We start from the raw sequence: 26,368 nt of genomic DNA on the forward strand, positions 1-26,368 counted from the left end.
TCCTCATCACAAAAAAGAATATTCTGGGGTTTTTTAAAAAAAAAAAAGAAAAGAAAAGAAAGAAAGAAAAAAAAAGATTTTTCCAATCCGTTTCACACCAGAACCCCCATTTATGACGGTCCCAGAGGTTTATGCAGAATCTCTCATTACGCGGGATCCTTTCACCAATTTTGTTTGTCGGAAGAAAACACCCATACCATCGTTTACAAAATCGATTTCCCAACCTCCCAGACATCTAACAGGCAAAGATTTTATCAGGTTGATCACAAATCTGTGATCATCCCTATTTAATTTTTCAATAGACTTGTTTGCTCTTTAAGCACCTGACCAAATTGATGGGAGTTTCACTCTTCTCGCACTGCATATTAATACTGATCCAGCTCCCAGTGTTTGCCTTTAATTTATATCCATGGCTGTTTGAACAGTTGTTTAAACACTCAGCATTGATGCTCCAAAAATGCATGGTTTGCCAAGCAATGGCCAATCTAATCTATGAGACAGCTTGACTCCTGAGTGACAAGTCTTTAATCGTAGGTATATATGGTAAATTATTCATTTAGGGGGAAGAAAGAAGGTGCTATAACAGTGTGATGAGTAGTAGTCCTGTGATGTGTTCCTATCACTACTTGGTGAGATATTACACAGACACGGCTGACATACTGTATGTTATGTGCGCTAAAAGTTTAACTGCTAACCAATTTAGAGGTTTATTTCCTATGCTTTTGTTGATGCCTCATTTGGAGATTACCCGAATAAAATAATATTTATCTAAACTAAATAATTATTGTGTTTATCCATAGCATGTATGTGTCTGCAAGAATGTGTGTGTGTGTGTGTGTGTGTGTGTGTGTATGTGTGTGTGTGTGTGTGTGTGTGTGTGTGTGTGTGTGTGTGTGTGTGTCTTGTGTGTCTAGCATTGTGTCTGGTGTACACATGGTAGTGTGTGGTGGTGGTGGAGGTGGGCAGCTGAACATTTTCAATTTCCAGGTTGGCATCTGTCTTGTCTCGCAGAACATCAAACATAATTCATCAGACCACATTTGCAAACACAGCCTCTGATATCCCCCCCCCCCCCCCCCCCCCCCGATATACTCACTGAGAGCGGCACGCACGAGGATGGGGGCTGACTCCTGGGATTCATCACTAAGACCCAGCTCATTGATGGCTTGAACACGGAACACGTAAGTCTCACCGGTAGTCAGGCCTTGAACCACGAACCTAAACAGACCAAGGGAGAGAGGGTCTTTCAGGCCGCCCATCCGTAATGAGGAGAAGGAGGGGAGATATGAGGTCATCTCTTAACCATGGGAGAAAAAGGCTGCGCAGAACTCATACATAGTGTACTATTTGTGCGTGCATGTGTGTGTGTGTGTGTGTGTGTGTGTGTGTGTGTGTGTGTGTTATGCAAATCTACTGGAAGATAATCAGCACAAAGTTCTTCTTCTAGGAATTTATGAGAGCCATGGTGAATCACAATGCTTGACATCTTTGAAATTCAAATAGTTTTCCATCTGTTTCCTTGAATAAGGAGACAAGGTCAGGATTATCATCACTAAAGCATTTCATATTATAATTGTGTCCAACAGCACTGAGAAGGACTCACTCTAATATCATGACATTCAGATTCAGGTTTTTTTTAATGAAAGCGCACAAATGAAATGAATAAACAAAAACCGACCAACAAACAAAACAGATAAGAAACAACACGGACATACTTGGATTTCTTGTGTGGCTTGTGATTGGCTGAAGTCCAGTCCTTGGATCCCTTGACGCAGGAGTCGATGTAATACCCGATGAGGTTGTTGGGCTCCTTCGGCGGGGCCCACTGAATGAGGACCGAGGTGTCAGTCTCCCTGGTGGCGACGACCTGACCCGGAGCAGACGGCACACCTATCGGATCAAACCCCCCGTACGTTAAAAGTTGAAGGGAAAAAAACGGGCTCATTATTTTTAATTATCTCCCTCAACAATGGAATTCTCTTCTCTGATTGGCTAATGGGGTGGCCATTAACTTCGTATAACCTGCTACCTTCGAAGTAGTTCCCGTATCACACTTGAATATTAATTCGCCAAACTCGTTGCGAAGTTTAAATGAACTGTCACGTTGCATCCAAGCTGAAATACAGACGTGCAGAACCATAGTAACATTGTAGCATATGACGGAGGTGGATTGTAGCTAGTTGGATGCCATGTAGGCTATAAAAGTAGCGATCTTTCAAAGTTAAAGTTAATCAGAATCCTGGGAAATGCCCGCTTGACAACGGCAGAGATAGAACTAACGACTGGCTTTTGGCCGTAGCAACCAGCCATTTAGAACTAACGACTGGCTTTTGGCCATAGCAACCATCCATTTAGAACTAGTAACGGCAGTTTTGTCCTGCAAGTAGAAAGTTGATATGTGGCGGAAAGTAGTCCCACAGTCAAGACAGTTTTAGCGATGTTAACGGACGCAACGGTGGAATAAAACTATGTTCTAAATATACAGGTTATGAATACAAACGGGAGATAAGCGGGATAACGGCCTTCGAGGTCGACCGGTTCGATGGAAATAATGGCACGGCGGAGGTAACTCCGTCTCCGTGCTTCGCACGTCGCCGGAGTTCTAGACCTCCACCTAGCCATTATTTCCATCGAACCGGTCACCTCGTCGGCCGTTATCCCTTACTTAACTACAACGCCAGTGCCATCCTAGACCACGGCGGCCCACAGTTGGTGTTTTTTTTTTTATTGTTTTAAATGAGGTCAGAGAAGATTTTTGGCATGAATTAAATCACCTCGCAGCCCTCTCTTACCCTTGAGCTCCTGGGTCTGAATGATTTTGGAGGCCTCGGAGGCCTCACTGGTACCATACATGTTTGCGGACAGGGCGCGGAACTGGTACTCTTTGCCCTCGGCCAAGTCAAACACGGCGTAGCGGGGGGATCTCACTGGCACTTGAGTATTCACCCTCTGCCAAGCGCCGCTCCCCACCAGAGTCTGGGGAAAATAAGGACAAAATAAACCCCCCCAAAAAATCTCATTCAAACAAACAAGGATTGACATAATAAAGTAACAGAGTTCTATAGTGACAAAGAAGCCTCTTGATAATCACTGTGGAGTGTGATGTTAGCTTAGCGGCAATATGGTGCACCCGTGTACCCCCACACCCACAGGTGAGCCAAAGACAAACCTTCTCGATGTAGTACCACATGGGGGCGCGGTCGTGATAGACAGGTGGAGTCCAGCTGAGCACGACATATGTTCGGTCGGCCTCGGAGGCGTGGACGTTGGAGGGCACCCCGGGCGCCTTTCCCTCAGCTAGAGACGAAATGCACATCAGACTGAATTACTGTCCTCATCCGAGGCGAGCGCGCAGCCATGCATTACCTCTAGGAAATGTCAGCGGCAATGTCACAGGGTCTGCACCTCCAAGTTACACTAATGACATCCGATGGTTGCTACACACACTGCGGTGTCTATTTTGTGGCACATGCTGAAAGCTCTGGCGCAGGTTGATGTGTTCATTTCAATTTTGGGGGAAAGGGAAGGTGTGCATCAGTGCATATGGCAACAGTACACATTTGCAGTAAAAATGCTATACATATAGCATGGAGCCCATGTGACAGAATGCAAACCACAATACCAGTGAGTGGGCTGGCACTATCGACTTTGGAAAGAGCCATGGAAATGAACTGAATAAAAGGGAGGGAAATTAATTAACTTGCAATGTTGTTGAGTCATCAGATTATTCCATGTCTTTTGTGTCAAACATGAAATAAAAATTGAATTCTAAATTGGCTACATTTCATTTTGAGCCAGAGCTGAATAAGAAGCAACTGTGGTCCTAAAGCTGAGGCAGAAACCAAGCTGAAATGAGGGTGACATGTTGCACCTCTGGAAAAAGAGATACCACAGATGGCTCTATGCTGCCTTCCTGATGGAATTCTCATCAAAACCTAATTAGCACCTCTCAGATGAGATCCAATTATAGACTGCATAATTATTGCTAATTATTGAAAGAGAGAAAAAAAGAAAATAAACAGAAAAACATGGAAACGTGACTGTCGCTGACGCTGAAATTCTAAAATACATCTAATAATGACTACCTGTACCAATAACACCATAATGAACTCAAACATAAACACATGACTCACAGCTTTGCGAACAGTATAATACCTTCAAGGTCATCATCGTAAGTCACAACATCAAGTTTGCCGCCCAGCTTTGTGGCTGAAAAATCAAAAAAGGACAGGAGTTATAAATACTATCAGTTGCTGAGAACAATGCACTGCTGCAGAGAGTAAAACACATGAAAAGCCATCCTGCGGCATTGGCTCATGTATTACCGTGGAGTCTATCAAATTCGGTTGGGTCCAAAGCAGCAATAGGTTCGGACATTCTGGAGGGCCTACTGATGCCGTGGGAGTTGACAGCTCTGACCCGGAAGTAGTAGGAGTGTCCCTCAAACAGGCCGGACACTGGGTATTTGCAGATCTTGATGGGGGAGTCGTTACACTGTGTCCAGTTCTCGGTGCCAACCTCACATCTGGCAGAGGAAGCAGACCAGTCAGTAAACAAGAGACCATCTGGTCGAGGCAGCCCAAGCAACCCAAATGATTAAATTATTTTCTCAGCCATGCACTGACGAGAGGACTCTGAGTCTCGGCGTAGGTGAACTAAACTATGTTTGTCACATAGTTTGCTTGTTATGTAACCTGTCCAGTGCCGATGATGATGATGATACATAGCCTTGTTTATCGTTTATCGCTGTCAGTGGGCTCTTGTCTTGTTACATTACTCAGTCCGTTAGTTGTTTTTATTTCGATATTATCCTGCGAGGGGGAAAATGTAAAAATTCTCTCTAGACCGGGAGATAAATAGCTACAGTCTCCAGCCACTTTTCATATCACGCTTTAAGAGTGCTTGTCAGTGGAATCACCTGTCTACAAAGTATCCGAGGATGGGGCCTTCAGTGGTGGTGTTTGGAGGCTTCCATGACACAATGACATAATCTCTGTTGGCATCATGGATCTTGATGTCCATCGGAGCCCCAGGTGCCTGGGGGACTGGTGGGGGACCGTCTGAAGGGGGGGAAAAAAAGAAATAAAAAAATAGAATGAAAGAAAGAAGACGCCTCAGGCTGAAAGCAACTCTGGCTCCGTGGCGAGCCAAACCCACGTCGAGTGATTCTGAATTTCTTTCCCCCGTAATGGCTACCGGGTAATAGAATTTCTAAAAATGACGATGGACGGCAGGGCCGCCCAGAGAATCCATTACTCTCTGACAGATTACCTGCTACAGAGAGGTAGGCGCTGTGCACAGCGTCGCCCCCCTTTGTCACCATGCGGAGGGTGTACACGCCCTCATCATCCTTGTAGAGCTGGGGAAGGGTGAGCTTAGCGACACCTCCGCCGGACTCCATTTTCACCCACTTTGATTCCTTCAAAAGGTGCTCTGGGGAGGCAGAGAAATCACATTTTGAGCCTTTAGATAGAGCTAGAGAGGTTTTTTTTCTGGGGAACAAGGTGTGTTCCTCCCGATTAGAAATTGATTTGGAGGCTGCAGCTTTTTTTCTATTTCCTTCTTTTTTTGTATGAGGAATGGGGACAGAGCAGGTTGTACCCGTAGCATTGTCAACAGTGTTATGTATTTGATGCATTTTACACTGATGTTTGTATATTGCAATTTTTGATAAATATAACTAGGCTGTTTGTCTGAATTTCTCAGATACTGCATGGTAGTTCTCTGAACAACATCTGGAATGGATTGTTAAACTTATAACATAAGACGTAAACTGACCAAATAACTTAATTCCTCCATGTACATCATATTAACGAAATTTCACATGTGCATTATAACAATAGATTCTAAAAAAACACAGTTTCACAATGTCACAATAAAGAATTGATGCTAGTTCAATCTACAGTATATGCTCTGATCAGCTTCGCCCACCTATGTGGCTCACTGATGCTTCTCTGGCTGTGCATCTGCCAATTATTCGCAGTAGACACACACAAACACACACACACACACACACACACACACACACACACACACACACACACACACACACACACACACACACACACACACACACACACACACACACACACACAACACACACACACACACACACACACACACACACACACTGAATTACATTCATAGCAGTCACAGATATTGTAACCAAATCTGTAACCTAAAACATGTCCTTACCATCTCTGTACCACAGTGCTTGAGGCTGCAAGTTGGCAAGATTTGGACTAATAGTCATCTTACAAGCCATGGTGACACTGTCACCTTCCGTTGCGAAAGTCACTTTGAAAGTCTCCAGGAAGGTAATGTTAATCTTTGTGTACGTGATCTCAGGCAAAATGGCAACTAAAAAACAAACAAAAAATATTTCATATATATAAACATTTTCCTCCAGAGTATAAATGAGAGGCATGAATATGGCATCTTTATTGATATGGCAATTTGTATCTTTCGGCATGAATATCTTAAATAGTACTTGAGGACATATACTGATGTTCACTGACAATGTCCCATGCAAATGTGTTTTGTTCATTAGTGTGAATTTGAAAGGAATCCTTGCGGGTAACAAGAAACATTTGAAAATTCTAAAAATATCGAACCCATGTTGTGAACCGTGGACACACTGAATGCCAAACACACGATTTATGCACAGAACTTACACTCATAGGGTGTCCAAGCATAAGGACAAGGTGTTTCTTCTTCCTTGAATTCTGTAGAAAGGAAAGGTGTTACCAACTATAAACCTAAAGGTATTTACTTTGTCATTTTCTACACTATTCTGCCACACACTGCTTGCATTATTAAGCACTACGCAAAAATGTCATGACGGGTATGGTGGACATTTTGAATACAGTTCTACAACATCCATTATGATTTGCATTAAATGCTCATTGCTTAAGCTGACTAGGCATTTTCCTGATGAAGTTATCATTTAACCATAAAACATTTTGACTATTATTTATGCCATATTAAGTATATAGTGCACTGATTGCAAATGACATGTCATTAGGGACCTTTCCAAATGTATTACTTTTTAAAGAGGTGATTCAGTGTTATTATTGTGGGAACTGAGGAGTGAGTCAGTGGTGCTACACTGAGCTAATCCACGTCATTAGCCGGTGCTTCAAAAGTCATCAAAAGTTCTCGTTGCAGTTCTGGACTCACTCTTTACAATAATGGAGGCTTGAGAGGAGGCCTGTCCGTGAGAGTTGCACGCCACAGCAGTGTACATGGCAGTGTCCGCAATGGCACATCTATACGACACAAAAATAAAGCATTTTTGTGAAAATCCTGAAATTCTTCATTGCTGATGATACTTTAGTGTCAATTATGTGATGTGTTAATTAATGTTAAATTCATGCTTTTGATCATAAAGGAACTGACCATAGATATATATACGTATATGAATATACTGTATGTCTATGGGACTGACATCCAGGATTTCACAACCTATATTATTCAGTCATTTGTAAATATGTGCAAAACACAAACTTTGGCATGAATATATGTAATACATGCAATGACAGTTAGATGATCTTCATCTAACTTTTACCTACATATACTAAACTGTGTGAAAGGGAAGCTTAATAATTATATGTACGCTTCCATATGGGGATACTGTTGACTGGAGGGTGTTTAAGTGATATTTGTGCTGTTTTTGTTCAGTTTAAAGTTTGATTCGGTGACTTTTTATGTTTGTGTTTGGAATTGCTCTTCATAACAGTGTAATTGGAGCAAAGATATATGGATCGATGAGTGCCTTCTTGGCCAGCCTTTGCAGATCCCATTAAATCACCCCAGAGGTTAGCAGTCACCAAATGCTTGGAGTTTGAGGGATAATGACTTGGGCTCCATTAGGACGTTGCTTATACATTCGAAACATGTTGAACATGGGAACCTCTGAGACATGAATGGCAACCATGCCAGTCTGCAAGGAGGGAGGTGAGTGAGAATAGTGGCTGAAATGTGACCTTCAAGCCCACAGTACTATTTTAAAACTCTCTACATTCCGTCCAGACTGCCACCAATGCGTCGGGCTGCAGTTTCCCGTCAGAAAGTGAAAGGGCTTCAGCAACTTTGGGAAATCAACACTCAGTTGGTAGCTTCTTTGCCATAGACCTTTCACTTTCTGACGGGAAAAGGCAGACTGTGTGGAGAGAGCGGACTCGCCGGCCAGCCCTGTGCCGTCGTGTTTCTGACACGGTGACAGCAGAGAGATACAGCCTCCTCTTTAAGGAGCTGCCGTGTCGAATGACACAGACCTCAGCGTTTTGGAATGAACAGCTGACAGAACCTTAAGACGAAGGCGGTACTCCAGTTCGCCTTGGACAAAATTGGAAAAGCATGATGCCATTCACCCAGCTACCTTTTGTGGACCCACACGTGTTATCAGTAAGCCCACCACTGGTTGGGGTGTATTGCAAAGGATGTAGGTGAAAGATACAGTCATTCACGGAGGATGTTGTGACACTGTGATAAAGAAAATTCCAATCCATATCACTATAAAGTGGAATTGTACATTCTGCCCACTTTTCTTCCTTCGGGAAAACTAGTAAATGGCAAAACTGGGACATAATTATTTGTCTCAATAAATGTATAAATATTCACAGTCCATTGTACATCTACATAACATGCAGATTTCTGATTACTTTTGAGTAGTTGAGGCCATGCACAAAGAGGATGAGACATTACTTGCTAATCAGAAGGGTGTGGACACCAGCATTGCCGTCCACTAGGTATTTTCCAGATGAAACGTCAAGAAGGACATCATCTTTATACCTACAAAATGACAAACAAACAGTACAAAGTGTGCATTTGTTTCAGTTTATTTAGCATCTTCCTGTTTGTTTGCTTGTTATTGTTGCACTTAAGTTGAACTTCCACCTGCCATTTTCCATGAGTTCATTCAACCTTCAAGACAAACAGTCAAAAAAAGGAACCGGATCTCTCTGTCTACGCCAAAGACTTGAGACACATAGGTCTCACTAACCTTGTAACACAGCCTTGTCAACAAGGCTCAGTTAATCCTCAAGAGATCAAAACCTGGCATGCAGATTTAACACACAACAAAATAGTTTGAGTGTCAGTTTAACCATGAACGTCTTCAACCATGACTTTTCTCTGTTATCATTAACATGTCTTTTTTTAATAATATGGGTTGCCGTTCCAAAAATGCTATATTTCTATACACTGACATCTTCTTTTCACTGTTCACCACAATACTCCACTGATCAAACACTCACCATTTGACAATGGGGGTTGGATATCCATGCACGGTGCAGAACAGTTTTATTGGTGTGTTCTCGAACACTGTGTGGGATCTCAACCTAACCGTGAAGCTGGGGCCCCTGATCATGGACCCCTCACGTATATGCTTCTCTGGCATCTTCTTGTGCAGCTATAGGAGAACAGAGAGCTGTTATGTAGACAGACAGAAAATGCAACAAGACTCTGATACTTTGTGAGGCAGCCCAGATAGAAGAAAGGTCTGAACACAATAGGATGTAAAACAGTTGGACACAACACACTGGACACAAGTAACAAACAGCTACCACAGTTTCTGCTATGACACTGGAAAAGAAGAAACAAAGAGTCTTCACAGTTTCTGCTATGGCACTGCAAGAAACATGACAATCAATGCTGTTAATGTAATTGAAATATATACCCAATATACTTGGAGATTTAAGTGTAATTTAAGTTTAATTCAATTTCCTCTGAAACATCTTCAGGTATTTGAAATGATTATCATTTTATGCTAATTATGCAATCCGTATACTCCCTCACACTAATCAACAATGTTTGAACATAAACAATATAGCACAAAGGACACATGGGCACTTACCACGTCGTGGATTGTCTTTGCGAAATGATGCCTGTATTCCGCAATTTCTTGAGAGCTATAATCACAGATAAGTAAAAGTATAAGTTTTATAATGATGAACCATTTCACATTGGACAGATTCCCTACACAATTTTACTTTACAGTTTCTATCAACTGCAGCAACTATATAAACCTAATGATCTTAAAGCAACACCATCTACTTAGTGATGAAAAAAAAAAAAAAAAGAATCAATGAAGGCTAATGCATTCAAACAAGGGATTTCAAACATCCATGCCATTGACTTTGAGAGGCGGTGTGGGTTCTGTGCAATTTAATTCACTCTTCTGAAAACATTTGATCAAGCAGTCAGCAGCGCTGTTACTCTCCACTCACACAACAGTGAGTTTAACCTCGACACCAGTGACCCATGCATTTCCCTGCGCTGAGCTCAAAAGCACAATACAGCAATGTAAGTAGGCTAACTATGAAGCACCACTCACTGTCACCTGCCGTGTCAACAGAGGTGGCTGTGTCTTATGACATGCTTGAGATAACATTGACTGTTCCCAAGCAGCACAAAACCACTGATTGTTATAAGCATGTGAATATTGATATCTATATGTTAACATAATAGTGCTATAATAATGCTACAAACATATAGATAGCCTACATCAAGCTATGTCATTAGCATATGATTAATATCTATGCAGAGAAGCTTTGGCCTGCAGTGTGTCACCACAACAGTAACACATACTATGTTACTGGTTTAAAATATTATTAAGTGTATGCTTTTGACATAGTAGAGATGGCATGGCTAGGAAATTATTGTTAAGGTGCCCTTGGCAGGGAGAGTTAGAGAATACAGCTCTAAAACCCATTAGATCAAAATGAGCAAATGTTAAGCTATGCAACACATCTACTAAAAGGCAAAGCGCGAGAAACTAATGTGTCATTCTTGTGTTACTATTTGCACTATTCTAGGTATTGAGCCAATATTAAAGTCATGTTAATTGGCTGAAACAATCTGCCAAAGACGGGTTGTTTAGAGAGTCTCGAAGAGCTCCCAACCTGTCTCTTACCTGGAGTACTCTTTGACAACATATTTAGCCTCACTACTGCGGTAGTCGTGGCTCAAGCTCTTGTGGGCAACTGTTGCAGCCATATTTGACAACTTCAAGGGACCTACAGATCAAGTCAGGAATACAAATATGCACTATCTCTGCATTCTAAATTGAAATGAGATTTTTCCACTTTTCTGAAACAATGGAAATCTTGGCATATGCTGGTGGTGGTTTTTGTCCTCCCCATTGTAAGCCAGTGATACATTCAGGACCCTGTGTTCTTCAATTTCCAGGGGCCCTTAGGGCTAGGGGGTCTGAATTAATGGTGCGCTACAAGAAATGGCTGTAGATTATATTTGCTGGCCAGAGGGAAAGTAAATTCAGTCTTGGTTTAAAATTAGAGGGTGGGGGGTTGGTGGGGGAGTTGGTGTGTGAGAGAGGGGAGTTGGGTGGGGGTCAAGAAAGGCCGGTACCTACGGTACAGTAGCCATTCATGATTTCCATGGTGTAAAAGGTGCCATTATAAGTTCCAGAACTAATTTAATTTCTGTGGTCGTTTGTGGGGTTGAGTGTTCCATTTCTGGTTTATGACAATAAATACATGCAACAGTGTAAACAGCTGTACAGTTTTCAGAAGTAGAGGAACAGAGACACAGGAGGCAAAGCAAGAAACATAAAAGGCTCTGAATGTAATACCAAAATTATAGCAACATAAGACAAGTAATATGTGAGCTACTTTGTCAACATGTCCTTTTTGCATAAGTCCAGCACTAATGCAAAAAAAAATATTCCTTTTTATTTCTTTGAAAAATTAATCTAATCTATTTATTCTATACTAGAAATGCAAAATGTTCCCAATTATTCTGCTTTCATGTAAAGAAATGCATAAAGCAAGGCTACTACAATAAATATAAAATATTGGACAAAATAAAGAATGACATTTTCTTGTGAAGGAAAGGCCATCCCACCCTCTTCAACAGTAATCATGCAGAGGAATCGCTTGCCAGTACATGCTCTTAAAATGTTCAGGAAACTCACTGCACTTCAGATATTCAGGCACCAGAAATATCAACACCCACATACTTGAACTCATTAAACAACAGGTTTCACTTGGTACCATAAAGTGGAAACTTACTGCCATGACACATATGTTCACAAAATGACTCAACTGCGTAGGATGCTTATGGTTTATTTTCAGTAAAATCAGAAATCAGCCATGCTCTAATATCTATTTTTGCTGTCTATTTTATTAGGCTCAAATAAACAACTATCGCAAACCATTTGTGTTCAACTGCCTCATCTTACACTGTCCTAGAGACTGCATAATTAAAAGAAATAAAGTAAATAGGCTTCTGTAAATCTAGACTGGATAGGCTACCAATCTAAGATGACATAGCCTACAGGCCTACAACATTAACTTTTTTGCAAACCAAAAAAACTGAGCTAAAGAGGACGTAATTGTTTCTAAAGGCAGTTCTGAATTGCTCTACAAGAAGAAATTAATAAAGCCCAATAATAGGCCAGGCTAACTTACCCTGGGAGATTACAGGAGAGCAAAGTAGAGGTGGAACAACCTCAACCCGCTTGGGAGCCACTCGCTGATGAAAACAAAATATTACCCACAGGGAATGCTGTCGCCGTCGCATCCCATTTATGGATAGGCATAATACTATATATAGCATTTACACCAGCTTTCCCCCTCATTTTGTTCTTGTAGTGGGCGATTCAGCTATGACCGCGGGGCATTATGCTACATATTTCCCCCTCTGCTTCAATGTTTTTTTTTATATATAATATTTAAAATCGAACATCAGTTTGTTGCTTCAGGGTAACTTTCTTAGGCAACGTGGTTGGACACTGCAGACCACGAAAATTGAAGCTATCCTATTGGCCTAAATCGAAGAATCATTGGCTATTTTACCGAACACCTTTTGGAGATTGGTGATTTATACGTTGCGCATGGGCATGGAGGCGCACGCCTGCAGGCCAAGGCTACAGCAACATTACAAAATATAGTTTAAACCTCTAAAAGCCTGTAGGCCTGCACACACAATCATCTACACACATTGCTGAACTCTCATACCCCACAAAGAGACATTTCATTTTGCGAAATAGCCCATCTTGAGTTGCGATTCCATCTAGCAGTGGACTTTAAGACAAAACTGAACTTGATCCAAGCTATTTTTACATAGCCTACAGTAGAGTGATATCTTACCCCATGGTTATTACGTTTAGGAGAACCTCTCTGATGTTAATCTCAAAACTCTGATGTTAACCTCAAGCCTACGCAGTCAAATTAAAGTAGCCTAGGCCTAATTAAGGTTAGAATAAATGATTTAACAAGGCTACCTGAGACTGATCGAGTGTCTTGTCTAGTTTGAGTCTAGCCCTACTGTTAAAACTACGTCCTGATGTTTTCGCTTTATAACAATCACGCGTTAAATTGTAAACGCGGGTAGTTTTGTGTTCTAAGAAATTAAAGCAAAGTCATTTAATAAACTGATTAAAGTCGGGTGGATCAAATGCAATCCTACTCGTGACGTTTGTAAGTCACGTGACTATTCATGCACTCGCACTCACTTGGTGTGAACATTTCTATTCAGACTTGTATTGCAACTTGTTGTGAGAGCAGGCAGGCGGTTGTGGTCTCTGGTTCAAGAAACAAGGCTAACGTTATTCTGATGCATGATATCTTCCGGCAAAACAGGTATAAAGTACATTTGACTTAGTTTTAACACAACCAACGTTAAGGCACATGTTTGACAACTGGCTGACTAGCGAGCGGCTTTTGTTGTTGTAGTGATGTTGTTTACAGCTGGTTAGCCTAGCAGAGCTAGGGAAGTCTTTACCTCTATATCTCTTTGCTTTTCCCTCTGGCTGCACTAACATTCGTTTAACTGCTTTCCTCTTTTTAATACGGCTCAGTTATCTAGGATAACGTTATTTTTAAGCCTCGGGGGAATGACGTTTCGATGATATTCTTACGCAGATAAGATGAGACAGCTAGCTTTTACCAAGGAGTAGACACCGTCAAACATACTCCCTGTAAAAGTGAGTTTAACAGCTGTTTGTGTAGTAGTTAGCTAGGGTTAGTCACTCTAACTGTTAATGTATTATTGTCTGCGTTGTGCGATGAGATTCAGTCAAATTCAAGCCTATTCAGAACACAGACACAATGTTGCAAGACTAGGATTGCAAAACTCTATGAATTTTCAAAGTTGGAAACTTTGTATGGGGATATTTGCGAATAAATGGGACATTTACAAAATTGCAGGTTTGCCTTTAACAGACGTGTGTGTGTGTGTGTGTGTGGTGTGTGTGTGTGTGTGTGTGTGTGTGTGTGTGTGTGTGTGTGTGTGTGTGTGTGTGTAGGGGGGTGGGGGGGTCTTAGCAGCATGATCTTGGTTAAAACGACCGCATTTAATGCAAATTCAGTTAAATGCCTACACTGCACGGTGCACTCCTTAATTACATGCGCACAGCATATTAACTAATGTTACTTACTTCAGGTATATTGAAGTCACACACACTCCATCACATGCAAAGATAATTTGTAGAATTACTGTATGCACACTAGGTCTGTTGAAGCAACACTGCTGCATTTGAGCCCAAGCCCAGTCAAGTATGTTTATGACTTGGTATGGTATTAAAGTTTAAAGTTTTAGAGTCATAAATAATGTATATTGTATATTTGATACCCTAGAGCAAATCTATTTAATTTAAGATTGCTAGTTGTATTTGACACTTTATTTCAACGTATTATTGTAAATAGTTAAACATTTAAATGGGTAATTAATGCCCATTGTAAAAATGAAATGGGCAAAATTTCCAAAATTCCCCAGTTTTGTCCCTTCGCATTCCTAATCAAAGCAGATAGTTAACGTTATGTTCAACATTTTACAGGGTTTGAAATGAAAGCGATTGCATTTGTGACACTTCTGTTCCTCGCATGTGGCCTGGCGACCCCCTTCTACCTCAAGTAAGTCGTCTTGCGCTTAGGAAAATACTTCTGTATACTTTTGTACTGAGTTGTGTGTTACTGACTCATGGTCACACTTTGTTTTGTTTTTTTGCAGACCATGGAGCGAGGTTACTCTGACTCTGCACTGGCCACAAACATTCTGTAATGTATGTAGTGATTTGTGTATTTGTTTCCATTAGTTCTCTTGTGTTATCCAAAGTGTTTGCATAATGCTTTGTCTCCCCTGTGGCTCTGGTGTGTTACTGTAATTGCAGGTACTTTTACTCTGTTTTAAAATAAGTGACGTTAGAACGTTCAGTTCTGGTCTCAGTAATAAACAGTGTTGTGATCTGATGATACTGTCAGATTCGTAATCACTAACAACAATATATTTTAAACTTGCCAGTCAGGTCTAAAGCTTCAGTGTGAAAGAAATTAACTTAAAAGTGGATGCCAGTGAAATTATTTTCTCAGTAACACTGTCCCATATTTTCCATTTAGTATTTATGAACAAGAATGTAGTACAATGTATTGGATATGCATGACCAGTTTCTAAACTTCCAACTTTCAGATGGAACACTGCAGCCCACACCTCGACTACTGGACTTTGCATGGACTGTGGTAAGAAGATACATAATTAATCAGATTGCGGTAATCATGTTCACTGTGATTTGACAGTAATAATTATGTGAATTTGCTTACATGTACTGTACATTCACATTTGGTAATCCACTTTATACGACATGATGATGGTGATAAGGGATCTTGGCTTCTTATTGGAACTTCAGATGGTTGTTTGTTGAGTCAATTAGCTCAAAAACCAAGGCTGGCCAGGTGTGGTAGTTTCAACTTCAAGTACTACAGTCAAATCAGAATGAACTGGCACACCAAACACTGATGATTTAATTACAGGGTTTCCACGGGTCATGGGAATTCTGAAATATCATGGAATTGTAGAAAGTCTGTTCCAGACATGGAAAGTCAAGGAATTTTATCATTTCAGGACAAAGTCATGAAATATCAGGGAATTTTGTAGCAGTTTAAAACATGCTTTCCAAAATACATATAGTTCTATGCAGAATGTGTGTATACAGTATATGCTTATTAGCTTTACTGCTTGTTTGAGTAGCCCAATTGTGTTTATTCAGTGCCTATTTATTCATTTCCTGCTCTAAAAAAGTAAAAGATTCTGGAACACCAGGCAGGTGCTCTGAAATCATTGGTTGATATATACAGTATATTGTACTATTCATTATACAGTATGATAAGTCATGGAAATTCCATTCCAATTTTTGTCAAAGAAAAATCATAGAATTGTACATTTGATTTGGAGTGGGAACCCTATAATCAATTTGACTTGTTTAGTAAAGAAATGGTATGATGTGTTCCCCAGTGAATAGTCCAAAACGTTTTTGGTCTCAGACTGTGATCAGTGCAAGATCCCAGGGGTGGTTGTCAACGTACCACTGAGCAAGGCGTGTAACCCATAGTTGCTCCTGGGGGTGGCTGTCAGTCGCTCTGAAAAAGACTGTGAGCTGAATGAGAAATGTAAAGTAATTATATACTTGTTTCTCTGTCTTACTTTGATATACAGGCCAAATGCAGGCATGAATTGTAACAACACATGGAAATTCAATATAAGTGAAGTACAGGTAATCTTATTGGTTGGGTTGTGAATCTTCTTTACATTGATTTTTTTTCCCTTTAGTTATTTCTTTACAATTTTAATCTTTTTTTTTTTAATTCCATTGATGGTGTTGTTTTTCAGGACCTGAAGGCAGATATGGAAAAATACTGGCCAAATCTTCTGCATCCAACCTCTATTCAGTTTTGGTATGTCAAAAAATGATCATGACTGGAGTGAAATTAGTAGACAACATTTTCATAATAGTGTGCTGCATCATAATGGACATTGTCATTACCACAAGCTAGATTTACCAAGTGTAGTTTTAACAAGCATCATCATAGTTATCATGGGATTGTGGACATTACTCGGCTCTAAACTCATGCTGATCCACAAAACAACAGATCATGGCTAGAACCAGCGGGCGTCTACTGTGGTGATTTGTGTTCTCTATTTGATTCAGACATCTTGAATAAACCGTATCAACAGCAGCTTGTCTCTCTGTATTTTCAACTAGGAGTTACGAATGGCATAAACATGGAACGTGTGCTGCCTCAGTGGAGTCCCTCAACAGTCAGCATAAATACTTCAGCAAAGCTCTTGAACTCTACAAACGGTTTGACCTCACTAAGTAAGTACACTAAAGGTCATAAACCATAATTGCTAGAGTTCGTAGATAGAGAAGTAGTATGTTTGACAATGTCAACTGTTTGTTTGTTTTCCCAGAACCCTGAAAAATGCTGGCATTGAGCCTTCAGAGCAGAATTACCAGGTAAATATGGGCTACAGCAGAATAAACTGTTACATTGAAATAATAATGCCTATTATTTAATGGAAATACATGTTAAATCTATACACAAAAACAAAATGTTGTCTTCATTCAAATGCAAGATGTCAGCAAGATATGTGAAATGTTTTGAACAAATCAGTCAGTTGAGGATCACGATTGCTTCAGATATTGAAGTGTGTGTGTGTGTGTGTGTGTGTGTGTGTGTGTGTGTGTGTGTGTGTGTGTGTGTGTGTGTGTGTGTGTGTGTGTGTGTGTGTGTGTGTGTGTGTGTGTGTGTGTGTGTGTGTGTGTGTGTGTGTGTGTGTGTGTTGAAATTAAAGCTGTTGAGTGTGTTGGGTTGGCACATCATGCACAGTGTGTGTGTGTGTGTGTGTGTGTGTGTGTGTGTGGACGAGGCTTTGCCGGAACCATAGTGTGACTTTGCAAGAGCCACAGTGTTGTTTCATAGCCCGTGACTTCCTGCAAAGCATGAGACCACAGAGCAAAGCCTCGTGTCTTATCTCGCCGCTCCAGAGCTGTAGCCCTGCTCCGGCGTCTGTGCTCGTCTCTTCTCACAAGGGATCAATGACCTGAACTGACTGGATTGATGAGGGCATTCTGGCTCTCATTCTGTGTAGCAAACCAGTGGTCTAATACTGCTGCTGTATTAAACATGAAATTAAAACCCTGTGTGTGTGTGTGTGTGTGTGTGTGTGTGTGTGTGTGTGTGTGTGTGTGTGTGTGTGTGTGTGTGTGTGTGTGTGTGTGTGTGTGTGTGTGTGTGTGTGTGTGTGTGTGTGTGTGTGTGTGTGTGTGTGTGTGTGTTGTGATGGAAATTGGATCCAGTGTGGATCCAGAGAGTGCTCTTTTTCTAAGGACTTGAAACACTTTGTGAGCACTGAATATGCACTGTTGAATTTCTGCCTCATACCGCCACAGTATCTGTGCTGGCATGACCGATACAAGCATAGACATTGAGAGCCTATGAATGGCTCCCCAACCACACAGTTATGAGTAGGCCAAGCTTGAAGCATGTATTCATTAGAGGCTTAGAATCTGCATAGTTAAGGTGTGCTTTCATACCCAATCTGTGACAACAGATTGTAGAAAAAGAGGGCTGCATCCTGAAAGTTGAAATGTGAGAAGAAAGTTGAAAGTTGTGTTCCTGCAGGATTTTTTGTGTGTGGGTGGATGGGTGTTGTGTGTGTTTTTGAGCAAAATAGTTCACTGGTACAGTTATCTGTCTAAAATGTGTGTGCTGGAAGTGAAATTGCTGTGTAATCTGTGTTGATATATGCACATTGTTTCTCTTCAGTTTGATGACATTGAACGTTGCATTTGGCAGCATTTTGGTGCCCAACCAAAGATTCAGTGTGTTAAATCAACCAAGGTATGAATTATTGGGATTCATTAGATTGAACCATCTATACAATATATGAACTATTTATCTATGCACAGTATGTAGTTATTTATTTGTTTATTCTAGAAATTCATGACTGGTCAAAATCTGCATTAAGATTACAGTAAACTTTTTACTAGTAGCTAACAGTACATACAGTCATGGGCATTAATTTATTCATTCATTCATATTCATATTACTCTTTCATCAATCCATTACATATTCATAAATGTATAATAATTATTATTTATGTATGTGTTTGTAGGGTGAGAATGTTCAGGAATTGGGCCAGGTTGAGATCTGCTTGAACACTGACTTCATGCCCGTTGCCTGCAAGAAGTCAAAGGAAGACCTGTGGAGCAGAGTCAACGAGCTTCTCCTGAACCGCTTCAGTGCGCCCTCACCATTCCAAGTGTGTGACTTTGGCACGCCTGTGCACTATCCAATGGTCAAGGAGAACAAAACAGGACATTGAAGTTCCTCTTTTTTAAGGGCTAATGTCGAAACACTGGTTCAGAGGGTTTGACGTATTCACTGTTGTGTGTCTGACTGAGCTTAATTGTGGTTTTTGGTGGTAAAAAATCACGAGCTTACCTCCTTTGTTTAAATTGCTGTGCTGGTCAGTAATCACGAGCAGTGTCTTATTCTCGCTTTCTATCTTTGGACCCCAACTTAATTGATGGGCGGAGTGCAAACTTTTATATCTAGCTAAAGATAATTTGATAACTAGGCTAAATACATTTTTAAGGGCTAATGGACGGCACGGCATTTGGGTATCAGAAGATAGTGGATGTCCGAATAAGTAATGCGGCGACGACAACACAAAGTGTATGTCATTGATGAGTCAGCTCCATGCGCCCACATGCCACATGATGGGTATAGTTCAAGCACGAGAACTTTGCTTATTGATAGGCTTTGGGCTTTGCCAACTATTTCACTTAGGCTCTTTCTCTCTCTCTCTCTCTCTCTCTCTCTATTTCTCTCTGTATCCAACTGCTTTGCCCCCTCTCTCCTTTTCTGTCCTCTCCGTCTTTAAAACTCTGGTGGCCTGCCACAGTTTTAAACTTTAATGGGCGGCTATGAAAAAGCAGCCTTTTGCTGGACATCAAACAAAATGGATTTTGAAGAAGGCAGAGGTCACCCTCAGGGGAGAAATAGTGCTGTCTGTGTTGCATTTCAAGATACACAGTATAAGTGCTACTTTTAATTTATTGCTATTTCTAATAATATTTTTTAGGTTGTAATTTTGGTGTTAGGATTAGGCCCTACATGTTAGAATGGTGTTTTCACCGGGAGGGTTGTTGAAGAGAAATCTCCGGTCTCTAGTAACCTTATGTTATTACTTCCCATTATTTGTCATTTACAACTTCTGTCATCTTCATGGTAGTAAAATTCTGGGTAAGGGATGAACAGTATACTTGCCCCTACTATGCACTAATGGTTAAGCATTCAATGAGAACTGTGATGAAGTTGATTTCTTTTTATTATTATTATTATTATTTTACTACTTTCTCTTCTTTTAGTATTTTGCATTCTATCTTCGTATATTTCCCCACATAATTGTTTCTATAACGAGCTTTAGCAACTACTTCCATTCATCATGTAGTTCTGAGTGGCATTTGGAGAAGACTGGTGGTTGTGGCGTAGAATGACATTGTAATTTTACAGCAAGCCAACCAGCTGAATGCTGTGATCACACTCCATGCTCAAGCGTGGTATTCTGTTTGTGATGCCATCTGTGTTTACTGTATTGCTTTTATCTTTAATTTGTTTTTGTATTATTTCAGGTCGTTTACCTTTTATAAAATGTTGTGTATCTGATTTGCAGTCATTCCTTGATCCTCATTTCTTGTATGTACATGTTGTAACCACTAGGGGTCAGCATTTGTTTGCTAAAAGGTTCTCTCAGCAGTAGTGGAGAGGGGAGCAGACCTGAGCTTGCATTGTTATGTCACTTCTAACACTACAATAACACAGACATTCATTCACAGACATGTCATTTTCATAAATCAGCATTATAATGTGACAATCATGTGTTGTAGATAATTAACTGGATAGCACGTTTTTACTGCAATGTCTATTCGAATGTTATAACAATAAAAAATAATCTTACATGCCCTCCTTGTCCTCCAAATTCAGGCTTTTTATTAATAAAGATGACAACTGAATGTTACACGATGCAGAGAATACTATATCCTCCGGTTTTGCTACTGTGTGATTAGTTTTGTCTGCCCATCTCATGTTTGAAGTCTCAAGCAGTAGATGGCTAAAGGTCCTCACAGTGTATCTGTGTGTGTCCTCTTGTTAAAGGTACAGACTGGGTGGGAAGGAGAGCCATGCTGGAGCACAGCATGATTTGCACCCTGCCATTGTGTCCTTCATTCCTCATATTAACAGTCTACCTTGAGCCCAAAAGATTTATGGACAGCTAAATTACACGGAACACTGCGCTATTTTTAGATTGAGCCATCCACTGCTCAGTGTACCTAGAGAGTGTTGAGGATGGCATTAATCAATCCAATACAGCGTGGAGGTCATTTCATTAATAGAGTGCATACATACTCTATGCCAGAGCTTTTGACATACAGGAGATATATGTGTAAACAATAAACACTGCATGGTGGGCTTCATTGTTAGGTGATTTGTTGATGTTCTATCTTCAGGTTGTTTCATATCAATATGTATCATAGATTTGCTGTGCGATCACATTTTCAATTTTTTTTTTTTGTTGTTGCAAAAATGACAAGGTCTTGTGCAGGTGTACCCACCTTTATTAAAAAAAAAAATTGTCATTTTACGTATAGCTGTCAGGGCACTTGCACAAGTGGTTGCAGCGTCAGCGTGAAAAGCTATGAAGATGATCAAGTCATGCCACCAGAGAGGTGCTGTCGGAGTACTGTATGTGTACCTCATGACGTGTAGAGCCCCTCACCGTGCTTATTCAACCGTTCCTCCGAATATCACATTTAAGTTGATCTGCACTGAATGTGCAAACGGCCTGACTCTTAGCCAGTGCGACAGCATGACAATGGCAACGCTGCTTCACTGCTTCTTAATGAGGGACATTCTCCACTAGAAACACTCTTCTTTCTCTCTGTCCTTCTCTGCCCTCCCCCCTTTCTCTATTTTCGCTCTCTTCTCCTCTCCTCTCTTTTTGATGCCACTAGAATGTCCCAAAGACAAGAGGGTCAGCATGGGATTGGTATAGCTCTACTGAAGCCCAGATGGCCTTGACATTTCTTTATGGATGGTCCTTATTCAGTCAAGACAGTGTGTTTGCTACAACAGGCTTTTAAGCCCATATGTATTGTTGGGAGCAGGTCGGGCAGATAATAATGTAGGACTTCGGGCGATTCCTGGCTGCCCTTCCTTCTAAGTCCTCTCCTTTATAGACGGTCCATATCTGCCGTGAAGATTTAAGGTCCTGCGCAGCCTTTCTTTACCCTTTGGAGAGATCAGCCATGAGTCACCGCCATGCGTCCAGAGGGCTGGTGGGAAATGAACGTCTGAGTCTGGAGTTCGGAACGCCTGAGACAGTCTGTGCAGACATGGACACATTATCTGTGGATAGTGCCTTTGCCTCACTTACTGAAGATGAGAATCCACCTGAACCTGCTCAAGATCTCTTACCATCACCAATGGTACGTGTGTGTGTGTGTGTGTGTGTGTGTGTGTGTGTGTGTGTGTGTGTGTGTGCGTGTGCGTGTGCGTGTGTGTGTGTGTGTGTGTGTGTGTGTGTGTGTGTGTGTGTGTGTGTGTGTTGGTAGGGGTGGGGGCCGGGGATATGCCTTGGCATTAATCTACAGGTAAATTCAGGTAGATTGATAACACAGAAGTTGAGAAAGTGTGAGATTGGGACCAAACAAGATTAAACAACACAGTACATTTTGCAGGAAACTATTCTATCCCTCTGTGTTTTTTGTTGTAGTTTGCTCTATTGAACTGAATTCATACTGTATAACATGCTCCGCAATCATGATATGGAATATGGCAAATACAGTACTAGGCTACTGTACACAATGAAGTCAGTCCAATGATGTCTGAGGGTGTCCTCAAAATGAAGTCAACCTCTGGTAGTCCCCTGAGGCCCTGTAGTAATGCAGTCGCAAAGTAAATTGCAAAGGAGTTTCTTGATGCAGATTGTAATTACACACTGTGAGGCAATGATATGCTTCAGAGATTCTTTTATTTACACATTTTCCCATCACTGCAACACAGAGGTCGTGTGTCATGTGTTGGTAAGTTTGCTTTACAATGTCATAGTCCCATGGTTGATAGGGAACCTCACTAGCTTGGCCTGCTTTATAGACTTTGAGGCAGAGTTCAGATAAGATGAGCTTTCATTATGTGACTGCTTGAGGTTAGTCAAAACTCAAGTCAAACCCCGTTTTTCAAGTCTTCAAGTAAGACACCCTTGAGAAACGTAATGCCGTGGCTAACACAGTGCATATACTGTATTCTAGTGTCATAAAACAAGTCATTTTAGTTGGACTGTAGAGCGACTGTTTATTCACCAGAGACTGTTTATTCACCAGAGCTCCACAGCACCCCAGCTCATCATTGACTTTCTTCTTTAATGAAATGTGGAGAGAATTTATTTCTTAGAGCTAGAACCGATGGCCTAAAGGCAGACTAAAGAGACTATAGCACTTAACTCATTTCCATTTTAGTCATAATGCGTTTCACCCAAAGGCAGGGCAGTATGAATCATTTGGTGAACGATCAGTGTGACACAGCGCTCGGTACTGACCACTTTTATACATCAACACATGTGCTGGTATGCCATTTAGAGACAACTAGTACAGTCAGTCAATACAGGCGTTCTGTAGCTGGTAAATGGGGTTGGGGGACAGGGAGGGGTGTGGTGTGGTGTGGTGGCACCATCAGGAACACTTACATAACGCCAGTCACTAGATCATTAGATTGCTGTCAGCAGTGTTAATTGTGCTAATTGGTTTTACATTGTATGCAGAGTCGATACTGCAAGGCTACTGAGCGTTATGTAATAGGTGGTCTTTGGTCATCCAGTAGAAACTTAGTTTGAAACTTTCAATTCAAGAGTAGATCTAGAAGTCACAAATGATCTACTTATGTTGGGGCTGTCAGTGGGAGTGGGGGAGTGTGCTGTGGTCACAGCATTGGAAGCTTCAGAACATGCAAAGATTACATGTTAGGATTCAGGATTGGAATACGTATATGGATGGGTTTTCAGGTGGTATACTTGAGAGGGAGCATAATAAATTATGCTTGCTGTTTTGGTAGTCATTGCTTTTTGTGTGTGTGTGTGTGTGTGTGTGTGTGTGTGTGTGTGTGTGTGTGTGTGTGTGTGTGTGATTTCAATGACTGTGACCTATTATAACCACTCACTGTCCCTCTTGCTAGAGAACTAGAGTTAGGCATAATTAATAGTTGAAGACCTGATGATGTTAGACAGGACCCTTAGTCTCAAATGAGCGTCATGATCTTACTGTCATTACAGTTTGCATGTCCCTTGTCACAGGTGTCACTGTCTAAACTAAAGGAGAATTTCTAGGAGTTGCCTAGATTGTTTTGGTATGTTATCCCTGTACATTAGAAAGGTGGTAGAAGCCTTGTCTGTTTTTTGTAGAATTACATTATTACTATTCAATGCAAACCAATTGTTTATACATAGTCGTATAATTCCTTTTTCAAAAACCAACAAAAAGAATAAAGAAATGTCAAACGCAAGATAAACCGTATACAGGGCTGATAGACAGAAAATTACAGTATCTGTGCCTGAAATTCTCTAATACATTCAAAGACAATATAGAGAATAGCCTTTCTTGACATCGAACATGGCCGAGCTCAAGCCTGAATTCAGGCACCATGCCTGAACTCCATCAGGCCTGCGTATAGATGTTATTTAAGATGACCTTTGGCATAGATTTCTTATCACCATGATGTTGCAACTACAATTCACACTTTCCCACACACATTTCCCAATGATGTTTTTCCCCATTTAGCAAATCTGTTGTGTACCAAATTTACAAAAGTTTACATTATGTAACACGCCAATTAGCGCACACTTGCAGTTTAATATCAACAGAATACTGAAAAGTCGTAGGCATATGATTTGCTTGCAGTATTGAACATATGTTGAGGCTTATATTATCCAGCATCAATATGCTCTTGGGTTCTTCACAACGTGCTCAGTGTTAAAAAGTGAGCCTTTGGACTTGCTTTGGACACACCAACAGACTATGCAGACAGCAAACTGATTCAAGGCTGGCTTAAACGGTCGGGCCAGGTCACCCCACATCTAAGTGGATCACTGGATCATAACCTTTTGGCAGGCACAACTCTAGGCAAGTAGTACACAGACATGGTATGTGTTGGGATATGCAATAACAGCCTATCTACCACATACCAAGGCAAGTTTGTAAAACAGGAGGGCATTTGTTTTAAAATAGGCCTAACTGTTATGAGAAATAGTACTCTGATTTTACCACTAGGTGTCACTCCAAGCACAGAGGTGCCTTTACCGCCCCCCCCCCCCTCTCTCTCTCTCTCTCTGTGTGTGTGTGTGTGTGTGTGTGTGTGTGTGTGCGCGCGCGCGCGTGCGTGTGTTAGACAATAAGGCAGACGTTGGTAATGAGTAGTAGGCCTATAGCATATCTGGATGATAAAATATTTCATTTAAATATTAGAGTATGATATTAGATTAAATATTAAATAAAGCTATAGCAGTATGAGATGTTGCCTACATTTCTTTTGGGTTTAGTAAAGTATCTATCTATCTTGTTTCAGTTCATATTTTTGTCACAGATGTACAGTATGTTGGGTAGAACTCAAGTGGATCGCCTAAAGTGTATTGAGGGCTAATGAATGAACTCCAGTAAATCAATAAAATGCCATTTTCGACGACACTGCAGAAAAAAGTGACTTGTTGGCTTCACAATGCCTCGATCTATATAATGCAAAAATGGAGATGTGGTTGACTGGCCGAACATGCCCACTTATGGTTGTTTTCGCTACTATTTCCGCCAAACCTAGACGACGCTTGTCACTAATCTTCTTGGGCACCTTTAAGTGGCACTAATCCGTTGTTTAAATCGCAGGTATTTCCTTTGGCTATAGGGAACAATACGTTTCGTGTACGACCACGTTCCTCAACGTTGCGCGCCGTTCCACATGGAAATTACGCAGTCCACTATGATATGATAGGTAGGCTACGGCAGGTGTTCCAGCAGGTATTCTAACACGATTAAACCTCGTTGGTATCCCCGTGAGTTTTGATGAGCTGCATTGCCGTCGCTGATTCGTTCAGGGAATCCTTCGTGGTTTATGGTGGGAGTTCTCAACCACTGTTAGCATGCGGTGTAGCTGGGGCTTGATTGGATGCTGTTAAGACTTTGGCGTTTGGGAGGGAGTGGAGTGTTAGCTCACATTGCAATTGCAAGTAGAGCTGATCCCGTGTACACAAGGGGGTGAGGTAGGTGCTGGGGACAGCGCCTGTCAACTGGCTCCAGCAGCACAGGCAAACGAATGCACCGCGTTGTTGCAAGGGCAGGTCAAAACAGTCTACGCTCACCCATCTGCATGGTTTGTTTGGCGGTTGTTTATCTCCCTCATAATTCAGAATTATGGATTAGAGGGGGTGACTGAGAAGCAACAGTAAATCCGCCCATTGTTGTGCGCTGATCTGGATTTAGGTGCAGGACAAAGATAAATTGCTATTAGAGGCTAGAGGACAGAAC

General features: G+C 41.1%; 2 protein-coding genes across 2 annotated transcripts in view; one reads left to right on the forward strand and one right to left on the reverse strand.

Moving 5' to 3' along the window:
* Window positions 1-12,510, reverse strand: part of myom2b (myomesin 2b) — a 25,664-nt gene extending 13,154 nt beyond the window's left edge. The window contains exons 1-16 of the mRNA XM_062519034.1: window positions 12,432-12,510; window positions 10,916-11,018; window positions 9,857-9,911; window positions 9,258-9,412; window positions 8,707-8,793; window positions 7,180-7,268; window positions 6,675-6,725; window positions 6,196-6,360; window positions 5,272-5,433; window positions 4,919-5,060; window positions 4,326-4,525; window positions 4,156-4,209; window positions 3,170-3,297; window positions 2,793-2,976; window positions 1,716-1,890; window positions 1,097-1,218 (exon numbers count right to left, since the gene is read on the reverse strand). Coding sequence (XP_062375018.1) covers window positions 1,097-1,218; window positions 1,716-1,890; window positions 2,793-2,976; window positions 3,170-3,297; window positions 4,156-4,209; window positions 4,326-4,525; window positions 4,919-5,060; window positions 5,272-5,433; window positions 6,196-6,360; window positions 6,675-6,725; window positions 7,180-7,268; window positions 8,707-8,793; window positions 9,258-9,412; window positions 9,857-9,911; window positions 10,916-10,998 — 1,852 coding nt within the window. The 5' untranslated portion in view covers window positions 10,999-11,018; window positions 12,432-12,510. The remainder of the gene's footprint in view (window positions 1-1,096; window positions 1,219-1,715; window positions 1,891-2,792; window positions 2,977-3,169; window positions 3,298-4,155; window positions 4,210-4,325; window positions 4,526-4,918; window positions 5,061-5,271; window positions 5,434-6,195; window positions 6,361-6,674; window positions 6,726-7,179; window positions 7,269-8,706; window positions 8,794-9,257; window positions 9,413-9,856; window positions 9,912-10,915; window positions 11,019-12,431) is intronic.
* A 979-nt stretch (window positions 12,511-13,489) lies between these two features.
* On the forward strand, window positions 13,490-20,767 carry rnaset2 (ribonuclease T2). Its single transcript, XM_062519035.1, has 10 exons — window positions 13,490-13,604; window positions 14,801-14,876; window positions 14,974-15,025; window positions 15,430-15,479; window positions 16,453-16,510; window positions 16,627-16,691; window positions 17,000-17,113; window positions 17,209-17,254; window positions 18,567-18,641; window positions 18,916-20,767. The coding sequence occupies exons 1-10, from the start codon at window positions 13,583-13,585 to the stop codon at window positions 19,123-19,125; spliced, it is 768 nt and encodes a 255-aa protein (XP_062375019.1). The 5' UTR covers window positions 13,490-13,582; the 3' UTR covers window positions 19,126-20,767.
* The last annotated feature ends 5,601 nt before the right edge of the window (window positions 20,768-26,368 follow it).

Source organism: Sardina pilchardus, chromosome 18, assembly GCF_963854185.1.
Source record: "Sardina pilchardus chromosome 18, fSarPil1.1, whole genome shotgun sequence".
Lineage (NCBI taxonomy): Eukaryota > Metazoa > Chordata > Actinopteri > Clupeiformes > Clupeidae > Sardina > Sardina pilchardus.

Coding starts and splice junctions, on each gene's coding strand:
- rnaset2 (XM_062519035.1), top strand. CDS start 13,583: ATGATATCTTCCGGCAAAACAG. Junction 15,026..15,429: donor GGCCACAAACATTCTGTAAT/GTATGTAGTGAT, acceptor TCCAACTTTCAG/ATGGAACACTGCAGCCCACA. Junction 18,642..18,915: donor AGTGTGTTAAATCAACCAAG/GTATGAATTATT, acceptor ATGTGTTTGTAG/GGTGAGAATGTTCAGGAATT.